General features: G+C 37.9%; 2 protein-coding genes across 3 annotated transcripts; both read left to right on the top strand.

Annotated features, from left to right (window-relative positions):
- Positions 1-910: 910 nt before the first annotated feature.
- LOC146516470 (polymeric immunoglobulin receptor-like) lies at positions 911-6237 on the top strand. Its single transcript, XM_085161746.1, has 6 exons — positions 911-1035; positions 1157-1483; positions 1765-2085; positions 4197-4301; positions 4396-4463; positions 5036-6237. The coding sequence occupies exons 1-6, from the start codon at positions 999-1001 to the stop codon at positions 5186-5188; spliced, it is 1011 nt and encodes a 336-aa protein (XP_085017872.1). The 5' UTR covers positions 911-998; the 3' UTR covers positions 5189-6237.
- Positions 6238-10624: 4387 nt separating this feature from the next.
- On the top strand, positions 10625-17207 carry LOC146516469 (polymeric immunoglobulin receptor-like). Of its 2 annotated transcripts, XM_085161723.1 has the most exons (9): positions 10625-10637; positions 10911-10975; positions 11165-11491; positions 11673-11993; positions 12114-12410; positions 13826-13897; positions 14163-14264; positions 14353-14429; positions 14748-17207. In XM_085161723.1, coding segments are annotated over exons 1-9 (1425 nt in total). In that variant the 5' UTR covers positions 10625-10635; the 3' UTR covers positions 14910-17207. The 2 variants fall into 2 exon arrangements, with proteins under 2 accessions (XP_085017849.1, XP_085017848.1); XM_085161722.1 differs by lacking the exon at positions 10625-10637 and having other exon boundaries at positions 10671-10975.
- Positions 17208-17375: the final 168 nt, after the last annotated feature.

Below are 17375 nucleotides of genomic sequence, written 5' to 3'. Positions count from 1 at the left end.
TGTGCTACCAAGCTTAAACCAAGAAGGATGATAGTTGCTATATTAGCATTATCTGACAAAACTAGTTAGCTGCTTTACCAAATATATGGGGAGTTTTTAGAACTGTGACTGTAGAAATTCTTGGTTTACTGACCAAATTTAACAAAAAAATTATTTTTTGATAATTGTTCTAATAATTGACATTTCTTGTGAAATTAGACCAACTTTTCAAGGACCTCCTGAGACCCAAACTCTTTCATGCCATGCATTTTTAATTTTTCTTTGCTATTTGGGCTGATTGGGACCTGATGAAAGTAAAAACAAAGAATTGCCTGATTTTTTTGGGGGGGGATTTTTGTTTATGAGAAAAATGAGATCCACATATGAGGACATTTGTTTTAAATTTCAATAGAACAGTGGTAGTATAATCTCCTTGTAAGTGGATATCATGCCCTTGTAGAGGTTAATTTGTATTTTGGTCTAGACAACCCAAAACGTGATGTCCGCATATGTGGACACCAGGTCCCAGGAGGTCCTTGGGCAAATTCAGCAGTTTTAGTTTTCTGGTTTGGCTACTGGTTGGATAAAGCAGCATTGTGGTGGTGTTAGTTTAAGTTCTAAGACTGTTGCTTCTGAACCATTAACATAATTAACAGAGAATAAAATGCATGTTTGCTGTGCTTCTTTTATGTGAATGCAACATTGATAATAAGATATGAAACTCAAGGGGCCTGTTTATCGAGTAATTTTAGTTTCAGTTCTTTAAGCACAGTTTCCTAAATACACTTAAATACTTACAGTTAACAATTTCAGTGCAAAACCTAACTTTAACAGTGTTCTTTGTGTGAAGTCTGTGAATATTTCTTTCAACACTAGGAGGCATACGTCAGTTTCAAATCTTAAAATGCCTCTAGAAGATGTCCAGTCACCTCTGTACTGATAGTCTAGCTCCACCCTGGCTTCCCTGTTGTGTGCGAGTCATTACTGTCAAGTTTCTGTTTTGATTAAACAAAGCAAAGATGTGGATCCTTCAAAACCTGCTGTTCACTCTTTGTAGTAAGTAGTTTAAATAGCTACAGAAGAATAACAAATCTGTTATTGGGAATGTTATTATACATGATTTTCGACATGACAAAACAAATAATTATTATATTTTTATACTGTCTTTACTTTACAGTTGCTCTGAGGTGTGTGATCGGTGCAGAAGGGGGAATCCATGTGACTGGATATATGGGGAGTGAGGTTACCGTTTCCTGCTCCTATGGCCAGGGTTATGAGTCTTATGAGAAGTATCTGTGTAAGAACAACTGTGGTAACGGTGATGTTCTTATTAAAACATCAGAATCAAGGAAAAACAAATATGTTATCCATGATGACAAAACAGCACGAATCTTCACAACGACCATCTTTGATCTTCATTCTGAGGATGCTGGCAAATACTGGTGTGGGGTGAGCAAATTTGGAAAAGATATCTACACTGAAGTCGAGCTGAAATTAATGCCAGGTAAATACATTCTTCTTCTCAAAATGTATTTTATAATGAAGTAAAATAATTAAGATGATGTTAAAGATAATCAAGTTTGTGTTTCCAGTGATTACAAGGTGACATAAAATTAAGGATTATTTCCTTTATCTTTTTGACAGACAGCTGCTGTGACACTGATTAAATCACACAAACTCTGGGTCTCAGGCAATCTTGTAGCAAGCAGCAAGCTAAATATAAAACGTCCTCTCTCTATTCTGTGGCTGTGCAACATTTTCTGATTCTGTTTATATTTTTGACAGACAGCTGCTGTGACAATATGACCAAGCTTGAAAGCTATGAGGGATACTCTGAGTCCATCAGTTGTCTGTATGAGTCTCAGTACCAGAACAATTTGAAGTACATCTGCAGAGGAAATCGGCGCTCCACATGTCGTCGGCAGGCACTGATCACCTCTCATAGCAGACAACATGGACGATTCAGACTCGATGATGACAACATCTCGGGAAAATTTACAGTGACCATTAACAGTTTGACCAAAAGTGATTCAGGGTCATACCTCTGTGGTGTCCAAAGAAACTCGGACCTGGATGTTTTCTCTGCTGTTGAGCTGGAAGTCAAAGGTGAGAGGTCATCGTTATATGTCATTAATTCAGCCAAAATAAAACACTGTTTTCTGTAAAAGTCTCTTTAATAAAGTTGAATGTGATTCTTAAATACTTGGAGGAAAGTACACCAAGATTCAGCTGTCAGTATTTAAGTTGAACAGCTGTGTATATGACAGCAAAATTAATATCTTTGTTTGCACCCAACTTGTTAACCATGGACTGCAGTTTTTAATTCAATTGTCTGACGTGATGAAATAGTACAGCAGCCAACTGGTTTCACACTAAATGCAATAAATCTGCCAAAAATGGAACTGCTGAGAACTCTGCGTAATAAGGCAGACGCATCACCTCCCACAGCATGCATCCACGTTGACAGGGCCTCTTCTAGACTCTCAGTGATTACATTTTTTTCACAGATTATAAAGTAGTTTTTGACTTTCTTTCATATAAAAACTGATGATGAAAGTACTATTGACCTACAAGTTCTTTAACAGCTTTTATATCAATCTTTCCACCCACCCATCTATATCTCTATCTTTATATAAGCATAACTAAGCAAATCTTGCTTTATCCACCACAGCCCCTAACACAATTTTTAATAGTGTATTTAGTGCTAAAAGCTAACCCCAGGTGTTTATATAGGGGGTTATCATTTATACAATAGAAGACAAAAAGATATGCACTACCTTTTTTATACTTTCTATGTTATACATGTCATTTTTTTCTCTTTATGCCAGTGAAATACTTTGAAATTTACATAGGCTATATGAGGCTTTATGAGTAACAGAAAGAGTGAGTGTCGGAGCCACAATCCACAATGAAACACAGAGCATCCAGGAAATCCTGAGACAAGCTGCTCCAAGAATGCCTCCGGAAGCTGAATACAGATGATGATGAGCCACAGAAGGAGGAACTGTCATGGATGACCAAACCACACAGATGCACCATCAACAGATAGAGGAAGTGGCTGACATCAGGACATCCTACCAAAAAGGCTGGCTTAAAGGAAAACACAAGAGACTCTGAACAAGGAGCAAAGGACCACAACTAAGATAAATCAGAATCCCACCAGAGCACGACATCAAGAAGAAGGAGGACAAGATAACTGTCAAGTACCAGGGGCTGAAGGAACAAGTAGACCAGTGAAAGGAGGTAAAATCCAAAGTGATCCAGTGGTAATTGTACAACAGCTTCAAGCACAGATTAATAAAGGTTGCAGTAAGCAAGTCTCCGTTTCATCTGTGAAAGGAAGACTTTGAGCTACAGGTTTGACAGGATGAGTTGCAGCAAGAAAGCCATTGCTAAGAGTAAGACAAAGGCTTGTCTGGGCCATGAAACACCGCCATTGGACTACTGAATACTGGAAGGAGGTATTATGGATTGAGGAAACTAAATTAGAAATCTTCAGTTCATCGCGCAGGATTTTTGTATGCTGTCAAAGAGGCGAAAGGATGGTTCCACAATGTGAGAGGCACCCTGAACCAAAACTGCTACCACAGCATTCTGCAGCACCATGCAATACCCTCTGGTATGCGCCTATTTCAGAGTGCAATCAGACATTAAACTACATATTTTTTTATAAAAAACTGTAAAAATTGGGGTGTTCTAAAACTTCTAAAACTGAGCCGTAGTGTATATATAACATTTGTAATTTTTTTTCAGATGTTTTGGATGGGTTTGGAGCAGAGATAAGTGTCTGGTTTGAACAAATATGTGAATGAATCCATCCCAACTTAAAATTTTCTGTGATTATCTCTTTTTCAGACCATTCTCTATAAACCCTAGAGGTAGTGTTTTCCGACTGACCCCTCAGGCTCCAACAGTCATAAAATGTTCAACTGAGCACTGAGTTTCTGACATGTGATTGGCTTATTAGACTTATGTCTTCATGACCAGTTGAACACGTGTCCCTTACAGAGTGGCTGACAAGTGCATATTGGTCTGTTGATGTGGTTCATGGTTACAATGTGAGTAATTCCCCTGGGATTAAGCACAAGTAAAGTCAATATGCTCGTAAGTGTCAAAACAGCTGTGTAAGTGTGCACCTGTGATCAACAGTTATGCTGAAATGCCAATAACTGAAAAGGAACTTTCTATTCTGTTTTTAATTGGTTTCTATTTTTCAGAAGCGATGCACTACGCAGCTTACGCTGTTGTCGCTGTTGTCGCTGTGGTTTTACTAATATGTGTCCTGGTTATTATTTATAAGTACAAATGTTACAATGTGAGAGGTATGCTATAGTTTATATTTACACACATATTCAGACTCTACACTCAGATGTGCATGCAGAAAGAGCTGAAACATTTCTTAAACTGTATTTTCAGCAACTGAAGCTGTCATGAGCAGAAATACACCCAAAGCAGATGATGTGATAGATGCAGAAGAAGGTGGAGTAAGTCCAAAGCCTATATGTGTATAATACACACACACACACACACACACACACACACGATTATTGATTAAACTGAGACGTTGACCAGCTAACTGGTTATCAGTCTGCTTTGGTTTGGATTTAAACTTGTTATCTCAGGGGCGCCTGTGGACAGAAGGAGCTTTTAAAACTAAAAATGATTTAGTGATCAAAAGAAACGTTATAGAGTGGTATCAACTACTGTGATGTTTAGAACAGAAAAGTGAAAAATTTAAAAGAAGAGCTCACTCAGCCGGTTTTATGCTTCTTTAGCATAATGTGACATTAACTGCAAATTAATGGATTTTATAGTCGTGCTATGATGTGTGGGAGTCATCCAGTTTTAGAACTTGTAGCTACTTTCAGCTTCTGTGGTTCGGTCAGTATCTGTCATATGTAAAACATCTGCATTTAAAACATTTTTATTATATTTCTTGGAATAAAAGTTCTCACTACATATATTATATGAGCCTATGTATACTCATAGACTGCAACCAGGGTCTCTGCAGCATATGTGGTTCCCTAGCCTCTAACTATCTTTGTTGATTCTTTAGATTTATGGAAATCAAGAATTTGTGGTGACCTTCAAACAGCAAAGCGCCTTGAACCACTTTGATGATCCAGGCGGAGATGAACCAGATTACGAAAACGTTACAACTGAAGAACTCTACTGCAATGAAAATTACCATAAAGCTCACAGAAGATGAATATGTACATATGTGCTTTAACTGTGGGTCTCAATTGTATGCAGATCCTGTTTGATTCATCTTTAACACGAGGTGGTCACCAATGTACCGCTGTTGTTCAACATTCTCACTGTCTTACGATCCCTACTTCATTATTATCATGAAAAACATCCTGTGAATATTTATAGATTAAATTACAGATAAAAGCAAACGGGCTGTGCCAGTCAGAGGGAACATATTTTGCAGGTGGGTTTTACTGCTTATCCTTAAAGTATAATGTACTGATAAGACTTCTGCATTCTAACTAAAATAGTGAATGAATACTTTTTTTTTTTCAACCAAGCAAGTGTGAATATTTTTTTCACTGATGGGCATCATGTCATGGTCCATGGTCAGCCTTTTTTATTTTGGGTTTCCTCATGGTTTTTACACTGTAGTGTGTTTTTCTCACTGTGTTCATAATGTGGCTTCCCTGTGTTATGTATTTCCTGTTTTACTTTGTTAGTCCCTGTTCTGTGTGTAGTGTGTCTGGTTTTGCTCCCCCTTGTCTTGTCAGCCCTGATTTGACCCAGCTGTGTTTCCCTCCTGTCTCTTATCCCCTGATTGCTCCCTCTGTGTATTTTAGGCCGGTGTTTCTCTGTGTCCGTGTTGCATCGTTAATGTCTGCTCACCCTCATTCCCCACTTTGTTTTCTGTCTGCCAGTTTAGTTTAGTCACTTTACCAGTTTTGCTAGTTTTCGGTTTTGTTCTCTGTCCAGCAGTTGAGCTGAGTTGTTTAAGTTCATTTTTGCCTCAGCGAGTCCAGCTCTTAGGTCCACCACCCCTGCCTGCCTGCACACAACCATGACACATCAAGTCTTTTGCCTTATTATGCAAGAATCATACAATTGAAAGTGTAAACATATTTTAACATGAAAACCTGTCAGAATGTGATGGTCCCTTTTGTCTATTTATTTATTTTTAAATAAATGCACATTTCTTTGTGTTTTGGTGAACAATTTATGAGCTATCATTAAAATGGAAATATAATGTTTGCAAAAACCTGAACTGCTACACATGAATGCAATCTACTAGGTGCTTTAACACTGCTGAAAGTGGAAATAAATAGGTGCTTCAGTTGCAGCAGGAGGGCAGTCACAGAGAAACTCAAAGTCTGTTGAAGAAAACCGTCCATTGAGCAGTTTAAGAGTTAAGAGTTTTCACTAAACCTATTTTCTGAAACTGGTCTCTGGGCAGGCATTTAAGCCGTCCAACCATTTATGACTTTTAGTAAACTAAAAGTGAAATTTTAAAAAAAGGAAAAAGCAAAACTCTTTCAGTATTGCTGCTTAGTGTGTCACACTGAGCCCTCTGCTGGCGCTGTTTCAGTGTAACACTGAATACAGTAATTATGCTGCAGTATTCGAAATAAGCATCACTCATTCATATTGAATGTGTAAAAAATGTAAATGACTGTAGTGGTAAGAATTTCAGGGTATCCAGATATTAAAATTGAAATAAAATTATATCACAGTGTCTTTGCATAAATTCCGGATGGTTCAACATGCTGTTTAAAGGCTACAGAAACAGTTTCCTAAGAACAAACCTACTGTGGTCTTTCTTTGGGATTGTTATTTTGATAGACAGGGTCATGCAATCACTCATGAAATGATCTCATCCATTTTTTCTTCTTTTTTAAAGTTTTTTTTAACATATGCAATATTTGATATCTAACTCCTCACAGCATCCTCCATAATAATCAGCTAGCTCACACCCTTCACAATGAATCCAACTCCTATTCTTCAGCTCCACACTCTGAGAGAAAGGCTCTCACTCCATGTTTTTCTTTAGCTGCTGAGTATCTTGTTCTTGTGTCTGAGTCATAACTAGCCTCCCCCATTTTCTGAGGCTGAGTCAATGCTGGTTCCTCAGACACAGGGTGGTTAAACAAAGCATTTCGTGTAATGTTTTGACAGCAAAGCCTAGCAATACTTCTTTCACCACTAGATGGCATATATCAACTATTTTATAAATTTTAAAATTCCTTTACGAGAAGGGCCACCCAAGAATGCTCCATCCCTGCTGTTCTGACAGTCTGTCTTTGCATTTGGCTTTAACATTTGCATGACATAAAAATACCTCTAATGTGAGTACTACAAAATACAAAATCAAGCATTTTCTTTTTCAAGTTTCCTCTCAAGCAGCTTTCTGTCCCAAACATTTAACAGTAACAAAAGCACACAAAACACTTCTGAAAGAACAAATGTAAATAGGAAGCAGACGTACATGACATCAAATACATTTAAATCCTCATAAACATTAGATGATGGAAAGAAATGTTTTGAAAGGGTCTAATAAAGTCACTGTTTCATCATTTGTTTGTACATGGAAGGAATGAGAGTTTGGTAGTTTAAAGTATAAGAACAGATAACTCCAGGTAGAGATTGGGATGGCTGAGAGCACAAGTGTAAGTGACAGAAGCAAAAAACTATTAATATATTTTCACTATGACATTGTTATGTTCAAATATAGTCCCATCCCAGTGTTTTTCTATGGTTTCCTTTTGACCGACAACTGCTGGATGTCCAAGTTGTGAGGTCATAGTTATACTTCATTACATCATCCTAAAGAAAACATTGGTTAGTGTAAAACAGTCAGATGCCCTCCCTGTTTGTGCATTGAGTTTTCACTTTACCACATCCTTTGTGTTGTTTATAATGTCTGTGAAGGTTCTCAGTCATCCAGGTCATCGTAGTCTAAGGAGCTTGGAGAGAAAAAAGCATCTGAACTTCTTTAAGTTGCTTGAAGACGTTTCACCTCTCATCTGAGAAGCTTCTTCAGTTCTAGGGTCAAATGGTGGAGAGTCCCAGATTTAAGCCCTGTGGGAGTGTCCCCCCATGAGGGACAATGATCCTCTATCAAATCACATGGGCCATGGTGTGAAAACGGTTTCGGGTGAACTCATTGTGAATCCTGGCCCCACCCTATCATGTGATTTCCTGAGGTCAGATGGCCCAGGATGTGAGTGGGCCTTAAGGTGTCTGGGAAGGGATCTCAAAACTGGATGGCAGACAGTCGGTGTCGTAAACCACCGCCTCTGTTCAAAGATGGTCGCTCACAGTGGACATAAGTGCTTCTTTTACTCCTCTTTCAAACCATCTGTCCTCTCTGTCCAAAATGTGAACACTGGCATCCTCGAAAGAGTGACCTTTGTCCTTTAGATGCAGATGGCCAAGTCTTGTCCTGTGGAGGTGGCTCTTCTATGTTGTGCCATATGTTTATGAAGTGGCTGTTTGGTCTCTCCAATGTAGAGGTCTGGGAATTCCTCGCTATATTATACAGCATACACCACATTATTAAGTTTGTGTTTAGGAATTTTGTCTTTGGGCTGAACCAGTTTCTGTCTGAGTGTGTTGCTGGGTCTGAAGTAAACTGGGATGTCGTGCTTGGAGAAGACTCTCGTGAGTTTTTCTGATACACAGGCCACATAGGGGATGACAATGTTGTTGTGTTTGTCTTTCTTATCCTCCCTAGATGGTGTCTGATCTTCTTTCCTGTGCATCTTTGCTGACTTGATGAAAACCCAATTATTATAACCGCATGTTTTGAGAGCTTCCTTTACATATGTGTGTTCCTTCTCTTTCTCTTCAGGCTTTCCAAGCTCCTTAGACTGTTGTTTATAATGCAACAACAGTATAATCTTACATGTCAGTAGACAGAGCTGGCTGTCATCCCAGAAGTTAAAGTCTAAGTGTCGAAGCAAACTGTCGCACTGTCATGTTTTGGCAAAAAGCAGACCCAAAGAGCAGATTCAAATAATGTCTGGTAGGTTCAAAGTGTTTCTGTTTAAGGAATGACTTGTTTGTGGTTTGAAGGCGGTTTGTGGTAGAATTCACCATCATTACAAACTGGCATATGGGAACTCTGTTAGAGAGGAGACAAAGGATTAATTGGAGTTCATGATGAAGACAGTGATTAATAGTCTTACTTTTGTTAGGAGTGAGAGGAGCCTTGGAGGTAGTTATTGCACAGGTAAGTCCTTCCTATGAGAGATTACAGAAAGCTGGTGTTAGAGCTGGTAAGTAGAACTGAAGGTTTCCACAGGCAACAGGTTTCCAGATATTCAAGGGTTCTGTGATGGTGTGGAGCAGGTAACTAGGAGAAGTAAGACAAGACTGGGTTAGAACAAGCAGGTACTTGCAAGTAACAGGTAACAGAGATGGCCTAATAGTCACCACATACCAACAACAATCTAGAAGAGAACTGTTGCAACTTCCAGCTTGATATAGTCCAAAACTAGGCAAGTGTAGGAAGGATCGTTTCATTTGAGAAACTCCACCCAGGGGCGGAGCAGCAGAGAGAAGCCAGCCCAGAAACTCCACCTGAGTTTTAACACAGGAACTCCCAGAGAGCAGCCATTTGGCTTTTCTACGTTTAAAACCCACCAACCAGCCAAATGGCTGGTAATCTTTTAGCTAATATCCTGGACTGAACTGTGAACTGCTGCTTTTGTTATGTAAATAAGGTGGTGCTGAGCCGTTAGGGTTAGGGGTTAGGGTTAGCCTAACCCTAGGGTTAGGGTTAGCCTAACCCTAACCCACAAGGAAACTTGTGTTTCTGTTTGCCATCTTAGGGAGAAATCAACACACATGGGTGTATTTCCTTTGTTGCTGAGATTTATTGATAAAAACAGTACAAAAAAAACAACAAACAAAAAAGGTGTGGAGGGTTGTGTCCAAAGCAACTGTTCTTTTCTTGCCTTCTTCCCAGCCATATGAGAGTGAGCCAACTCTCTTGCAAATGTACCTCCCTTGCCAAGATATGGGAAGACATTGCAAATGTACTTGGATTTTAGGTCGCAAGCCACCCAAAACTTGATCCCAAACTTGTCAGGTTTACTTGCTATATACTGCAGGGTTAGGGTTATACTGTGGGTTTCACAGGTTTGCTGAGCAGCAGCCTAGTAGACCCCGCAAGAGGACAATTTCATTGACCTCAACAGGAAAGGAAGTTCACAGCTTTTAGCAGCTCCCCACCCCCACACACTAACAAAGAGGCAGTTGGCAGTTAGCCACCCAAAACTTGATCCCAAACTTGTCAGGTTTACTTGCTATATACTGCAGGGTTAGGGTTATACTGTGGGTTTCACAGGTTTGCTGAGCAGCAGCCTAGTAGACCCCGCAAGAGGACAATTTCATTGACCTCAACAGGAAAGGAAGTTCACAGCTTTTAGCAGCTCCCCACCCCCACACACTAACAAAGAGGCAGTTGGTAGTTAGAAATCAGCAATCATTCACACACCCCCACTCCCCCACTCCTCAAGTAACAACCTAATTTACATATGAATTGATGCTAAAAGACTAGCCAATTTAGCTTCCACTTGGCTGACGTGGGCTTAGAAAAGCCTGGGACTTCCAGTGTTAAAGGCAAGGAGAAGTTGACCCTCTACAAAGGAGAGGAGAAGAAGGAGAAGTCCTCATCCATACATAATGTATGTATGTGTGTGTGTGTGTGTGTGTCTTGTGTTTGCTTAAGTGCTGTTGGAACTAGTATGTTTGTGCACTATGAAATCATTTCATCAATCATTTGAAATTAAAACAAAAAGAAGCAAAATGTTGCATATGTACTGTATGTGCAATACAAATGATCTAAATGTAAGAGTTTAAAAATGTTGTCTAAATGCAGACGTTAAAGGCTTCAGCACTGCCATGACATGCAGGAACTCAAACTGCTGTGGTGATACTTTTAGTACATTTCCGTTTAGGTTTCTATTTTTACGAAGCAAAGCAGAGATGTGGAGCTTGCAAAACCTGCTGTTCACCATCTGTGGTAAGTTGTTTAGATGAGTAAATACATAAACAGACCAAAGGTAGATTTAGATTAAATTTAAACATCTGTTTTTGCAGTAATGGGCAGAATACCACACCTTGTTCATCGTGTATACAGCACTAGCATTGCTACTGTGAATGCTAACATGACAAATTAAACAGTGAAATATGTGTAATACTTTCTTTGCAGTTGCTCTGAGGTGTTTGATCAATGCAGTAGGGGTGATCCATGTGACTGGATACCTGGAGAGTGAGGTTAATGTCTCCTGCTCCTATGATGCGGGTTACGAGTCTTATGAGAAGTATCTGTGTAAGAACAACTGTGGCAACAGTGATGTTCTTATTACAACATCAAAACCAGTGGAAAAAAAGTACAGGATCCATGATGACAAAGCAGCACGAATCTTCACAACGACCATCTCTGATCTTCATTCTGTGGATGCTGGGAAATACTGGTGTGGGGTGACCAGAACTGCAACAGACATCTACACTGAAGTCAAGCTTAAATTAGTAAAAGGTAAATAAAGTCTTCTCCAAACAGCAACACACACAGTCACACACACACAAACATAGACTTTATAATTGGTTCAGCTGTATTCGTTTTTTTCTTAAGATCTCAATCAGCAAGCTAAATATAAATGATCATATCTGTTCTGTGGCTGTAACACATTTACTGATGCCATCTGCATTTTCAACAGACAGCTGCTGTGACACTGTGACCAAAGTTCAAAGTTATGAGGGATACTCTGAGTCCATCGTTTGTCTGTTCGAGTCTCGGTACCAGAACAGCCTGAAGTACATCTGCAGAGGTAATCGGCCCTCCACATGTCTGCAGCAGGCACTGATCACCTCTGACACCAAACAAAATGGACGATTCAGACTTGATGATGAAAAAATGTCAAGAAAATTTACAGTGACCATTAACAGTTTAACCAAAAACGATTTAGGATCATACCTCTGTGGTGTCCAAAGAAACTCTGACCTGGATGTTTTCTCTGCTGTTGAGCTGGAAGTCAAAGGTGAGAGGTCATTATAATAGCTCATTACACCAACCAAAAAAACCAGCTTCTTCTAAAAAATGTCTTTAAGAAAGTTTAATATTTTTTGAAACGCAAATAGTTTTTCTTTCCATCTGACAGAGTGGTGCTGTGTCAAGTCAACTAAAATAAAAGGTACTGTAGGACATCCACTAACTTTGCAGTGTCCTTATCCTCCACAACATCGGGACAAAGGGAAGTTCCTCTGCAAGGGAGAGCACCGCAACAGCTGCAAAGACATAACCAGTCAAAGCAGGTTCAAACTTGAAGGTAATGGTTCTTCCAGCTCTTTCTCTGTGGCGATCACAAAGTTGGAAGAAGCAGATGCTGGGACATACTGGTGTGGGTCAGACTCACAGTGGAGAGTTGGAAACTACACCAGGATTCAGCTTTCATTTGGTGAGATGAATGTGTCTTGTGTACATGAAAATAAAATGGTTAGAGCTGTAAGTTACACCCTTTTCTCAGCCTATTGCATCAATGTTTCATGTCATCGTGTCATCTGCATTGTGATGACTGAGTACACATGTAAAAATAGGACTGTTGAAAACCTCATTTACCACTGCTTACTTACATTTTTGGTGGCTTCAATATAGACACAGCCTCTTCCAGCCTCGCAGAGCTAATAGATGTTAAAGGAAATAATCATACGATGAACTAATTATTATTATTCTAACAAAATATTCTTTTTTTCTCATGAAATATTACTATTTGCATATATATATATATATATATATATATATATATATATATATATATATATATATATATATATATATATATATATATATATGAAAATAAAAATAAATAGTTGTAAGTTATGTCCTGTTTTCAGTCCACATAGACTGTGGATGGTGGTTTAGTTATTTGTGGTGAAGCAGTACAGAAAACTGCATACCCAATTCTTCACACGAAGCACTGAAGAAAGCAGAACTAAAGGGTTGTGCAGTGTTGCTGGCCTCCCAGAAGTCATATTTAGCCATAATACTAAAATACCATTTGAAGTTTTTGATCTTTATTTGTAAATTATCTAGTCCTATCTGCTGAAACAAGACTTCTGTACAGCCACTTTAGTGCAATTTCTGATTGTGTACTTTGTGCTGTGAGCTAAATGCTAATGCTGAATATTAAAAGAAATTTTTAGAGTGCATACAATGCAGAAGAAAAAGAAAAAATAAATATTTCTAATCTGTGTATATAATTAGCTATTTTCTCAATGAAAGTGAAACTTTTAAAAAAAATTGTCTCATAAGACAAATATTAGATTTACATATGAACAAGTAAACATGTTAAAATGAGAAAAATAAAAATAGAACCACTTTTTATATGTAAAACAGATTACGAGACATACACTGTAATTTTGATAAGACTTCAATTTAAATTTAAAATTTAAATCATTGTCAGTGTCACCATATGTTACTTGAATAAGCCATAGATGGTGAATATTCCACATGACTCATGGCATTCAGTGGACACTGACACTGAGAGGCACCTCTATGACAACTACATATACATTTAATTTTTTGTAATATACTAGGATATTTCTAATTAGTGCTATTTAGAATAGAATAGAATAGAATAGAATAGTCCTTGTCATTGTACATGTGTAGTGATCTTTTTGCATTTATTAGAGCTATTTTGTTATATTTTGTAACTTTGTATTATTTTGTTTAATATAGTTATAGTTAAAGTTCTTACTGTCTTGAAACAACTGTGACCACATAATTTCTTCTAAGATTAATACAATATTGTGATTCTGCTTCTTGTATTAAAATAAAGTCGCTAATGGCAGTAAAAGTATTGTTCTCCAACAGTCTTTCTCCAGCACACCAGCACTGTACCTTCCACAGTCGAAATGCCTGGAAAAACTTCATCACAAATTACCGGTAAACCTGTTAAAGATGTCTTTCAGTATGAACTGCTGTTGATTAATATGTACCTACTCCAAAAGTAATGTTTCATTTTTGGAATGGAGTGAATGTAAGTCATTCAAAATGATCCCGAGAGTCAAAAACAGCTGTAGGTGAGCACGCCAGAAATAAAATAATTATGATAAAATGTAAAATATTAATAAAAAGAAAATATGAGCCCACAGTTCTGCATGTATGTACTTGAAAGTCTAATGATTCTGTTTTGTTTCCTGCTTTTCAGATGCAGGACAGTATGTGGGCTACACTGTTCCTCCCCTGCTGCTGCTACTGATGTGCGTCTTTGCAGTTATAGTTTATAAGTGCAAACATCAGAAAGCAAAAGGTATATTTTGGATTCACTGGCATGCAAAAATGTACTCAAATGTGCATCTGTAAAGAGCATAACCATGTTTTACGCTTTGTGTTTTCAGAAGATGAAACTGTCATGAACAGAAATGCACAGAACGAAGACGCTTTAGAGGAAGTGATGCGTGTGGCAGAAAATAAAGTAAGAAAACTAAAGTTCAAAGACTTAATAGTGTGCTGTATTTATAACAAGCCTTATTATAGCAAACTGGGCAACACAACTAACTGTACATATTATTTATTAGTACAATTTGTACTTTTCTCTTACATTTTACTGTTTTTAATTTTTACTTTCTTTATTTTTATCACAGTTTTTTTTGTCATCAACAATTTTTATTTATTTCTTTTTAAACTTCAATAACAGAACTTAAGGATAACTACATACACTACATTTATTTTTATCACTGTTATTCCAAACAACGTCCATAACATCATCATGTGTTGTTCATTGTTTGAATAGATTTATGAAAGTCAAGACGTTGTGATATACTCAAATAAGGAGACGTCCGAACTGCAGAGTGCCGGTAATGACTGTGAAGATTTAGGTGAAGATGAACCAGACTTAGAAAATGTCACAACTGAAGAAATCTACTGTAATGGGAATTTCCATAATGCCAATTGAAGATAAACAGTGTGTGCGTTTGAGGTCAGTCTTTGGCTCTCACCTGTATGGAGATCATCCTGTTTAATTTGTCTTTAACATTAGCAGTTACACAGCTAATCTTAATGTACCATAATCCAGGATTATCACTCTCTCACTGAAAACATTGGGATTTTTGTTTAACCATGACAAAGAGCTGCTATTTATACATATATAGCTTCACGTCTTACTCATTTGCTATTACCCTTTCTTTCATTTTTATTGCTTAGTGTTAGCAACATAATCTACAGAGATTTTCCGAAACTGTGGGAAACCTCAAATGCAAATGACTAACATCAATGTAACGTAAATAAATCTGCAAATTAAAATAAAATTTTGGTCATTCTTGTCTGTTTTTGCCCCATTTAAACATACACAGTCACATTGTCAAGTCCAGTTATTTTTATGATACGTTTATAGTTGTTGCAATTAAACATTTCTGACAAAGGCAGTTAATTGATATGATTTTACAGATAAAAGGAAATACAGTGTTTATTCTAATTCCATACATTGGATGGAACCATCCGATGTATGTAACAGTGTAGCAGTTTTCACCCATGACGTACTTACATCGATATAAATAAATAAGCATATCTATGAAAATATTTCAACAGTGGAACTTTAGTGTAATCACAGTATTGTCATGCAAATCTTGGATTTCTAATTAGTTTTAGTCTTTTTTTATATTATTGGTTTAAATTTTTGCACTTTTATATTGTAATGCTGTGCGCCTGTGGCTTTAACTTTGTTGTTAACTCTGTACTATTTATATTCTTTATCCTGCTACTGTAATATAATAATTTTCCTTGTTAAATCAATCAAGGGTATTAACGTTAAAAGCCCTGCTTATGTGAAGGCTGTGCAAACTTCTTTCACCACTAGGTGGCATATGTCAGCTACTTTTTGGGGAAAATGTATCTGAATATCAGCAACAGGACCACACCTCCACACATGCTCCATCCGGGTCTCTGTCTATAAATGACCCCCCCCCTAAAAACCTAAAAATGAGGGTCTGGTCCCTGCTAGTGAAACAAATGTTAACATGCCTTTGAAGGAAGGGCCAGAGGTGGCATAAGTACAGACATTCTGCACTTAAGTAGAAATACAGGTACTAGTCTTTAGAATACTCCAGTAAAGGTTGAAGCACTGATTCAACTTCTTTACTCAAGTATAAGTGAAAAGTAGAGGCTCTGAAATGTACTCAAAGTAAAAAAGTAAAAAGTTGTTCTTTCTACCAGCTATGTTTGTACAAACCTTGATGAACTTTGTGCTATATTAAAATAATAAAGACAGTAAAATGTTATTACATGAATAAAATTCGAAGTTTTAAGGGAATTTGGGGTAAAGGAAGTGAAACTGTAAATGTTCCATTGGTGACCCTTCCAGTAAATCCGCCCAGCATTAAGGCAATGAACCTTTTAACTAAGGCTGACAAACAAGAAACGGTGACAGAGAAAACTGAGAAACAACAATAACAACAGTGAGAAGGAGCCACCCTACTTGTGACCAGCCAAAAATTGCACAGTCAGAACGATGGTTCCCCCATTCACTTCTTTAATTTTTTAGCAAAGATGTTTACCAGACTTAAGTTATTGACTTTGTTCTAACACCTGTTTTTGAGGCCGCAAAGTTCTGTAGAGTCAAGGTGGAAAACTGAGGAGCAGGGAAAGAAAAAACCGGCAAAGCAGCATGCCACCGGCAGTCTGTCCAGGTTCTGCCACAAGCCATTAAAAAAAAAATGCCCCATGTTCATACAGGGTTAAATGGTGGAACAGGGAACTCTAGTTCTTGTCCGGTCAAAGTTTTTTCCCTGCGTCAGGAAGATGGGATGGCTCGTCAGACAATTTGACTTTTCATAAAACTGAGAAGAAGAGTTTGGTAGCTGAAAAGTGATGGGTCTTTTGAATGTCACAATTGTTGGTATTTTTAATATCATGATCAATATTGTAGTTTTATTTATTGATTGGTGTTATGTGTTCAGTTTGGTACATTTTGAAAGTGTTAAGGTTTATATGGCAGCATGGACAAAGCAAGTCTGGGGGCCAGCTAGGACACAAGTGGCACGGGACCTGCTAGCACGGCCTCTCGCGGCTCGGACATATAGGCTCAGGTGGTGTTGCATCCTCACGCCCAGGTGCTGATGCGGAACTGGAGGCGGTGGTGAAGACCCATGCAGGGATGTTAACTGGTGATAGTCACAGTTTAACATGGGCAGCTTCCTCCTGCTTCCTATAACAAAACATTGTCACATTATTTTGTGCAAAATAAGCAAACTTGTCATTGTAGAGCACGTGGAGCTGATCAGTGATCAAGAGAAATGCAGAAAAAGGAGTTTCACATTTGCAGTTTATGCAGATACATAGGTGTCAATAACATCTGATAGCAATGCGAAATATGCTGATACAAAAAATTGTTAATAAAGTTTATTTTAAAGAAGGCCTGTACCAC

The sequence above is a fragment of the Neolamprologus multifasciatus genome, chromosome 6 (assembly GCF_963576455.1).
Source record: "Neolamprologus multifasciatus chromosome 6, fNeoMul1.2, whole genome shotgun sequence".
Lineage (NCBI taxonomy): Eukaryota > Metazoa > Chordata > Actinopteri > Cichliformes > Cichlidae > Neolamprologus > Neolamprologus multifasciatus.
This window is presented reverse-complemented; position numbering and strand designations above follow the sequence as displayed.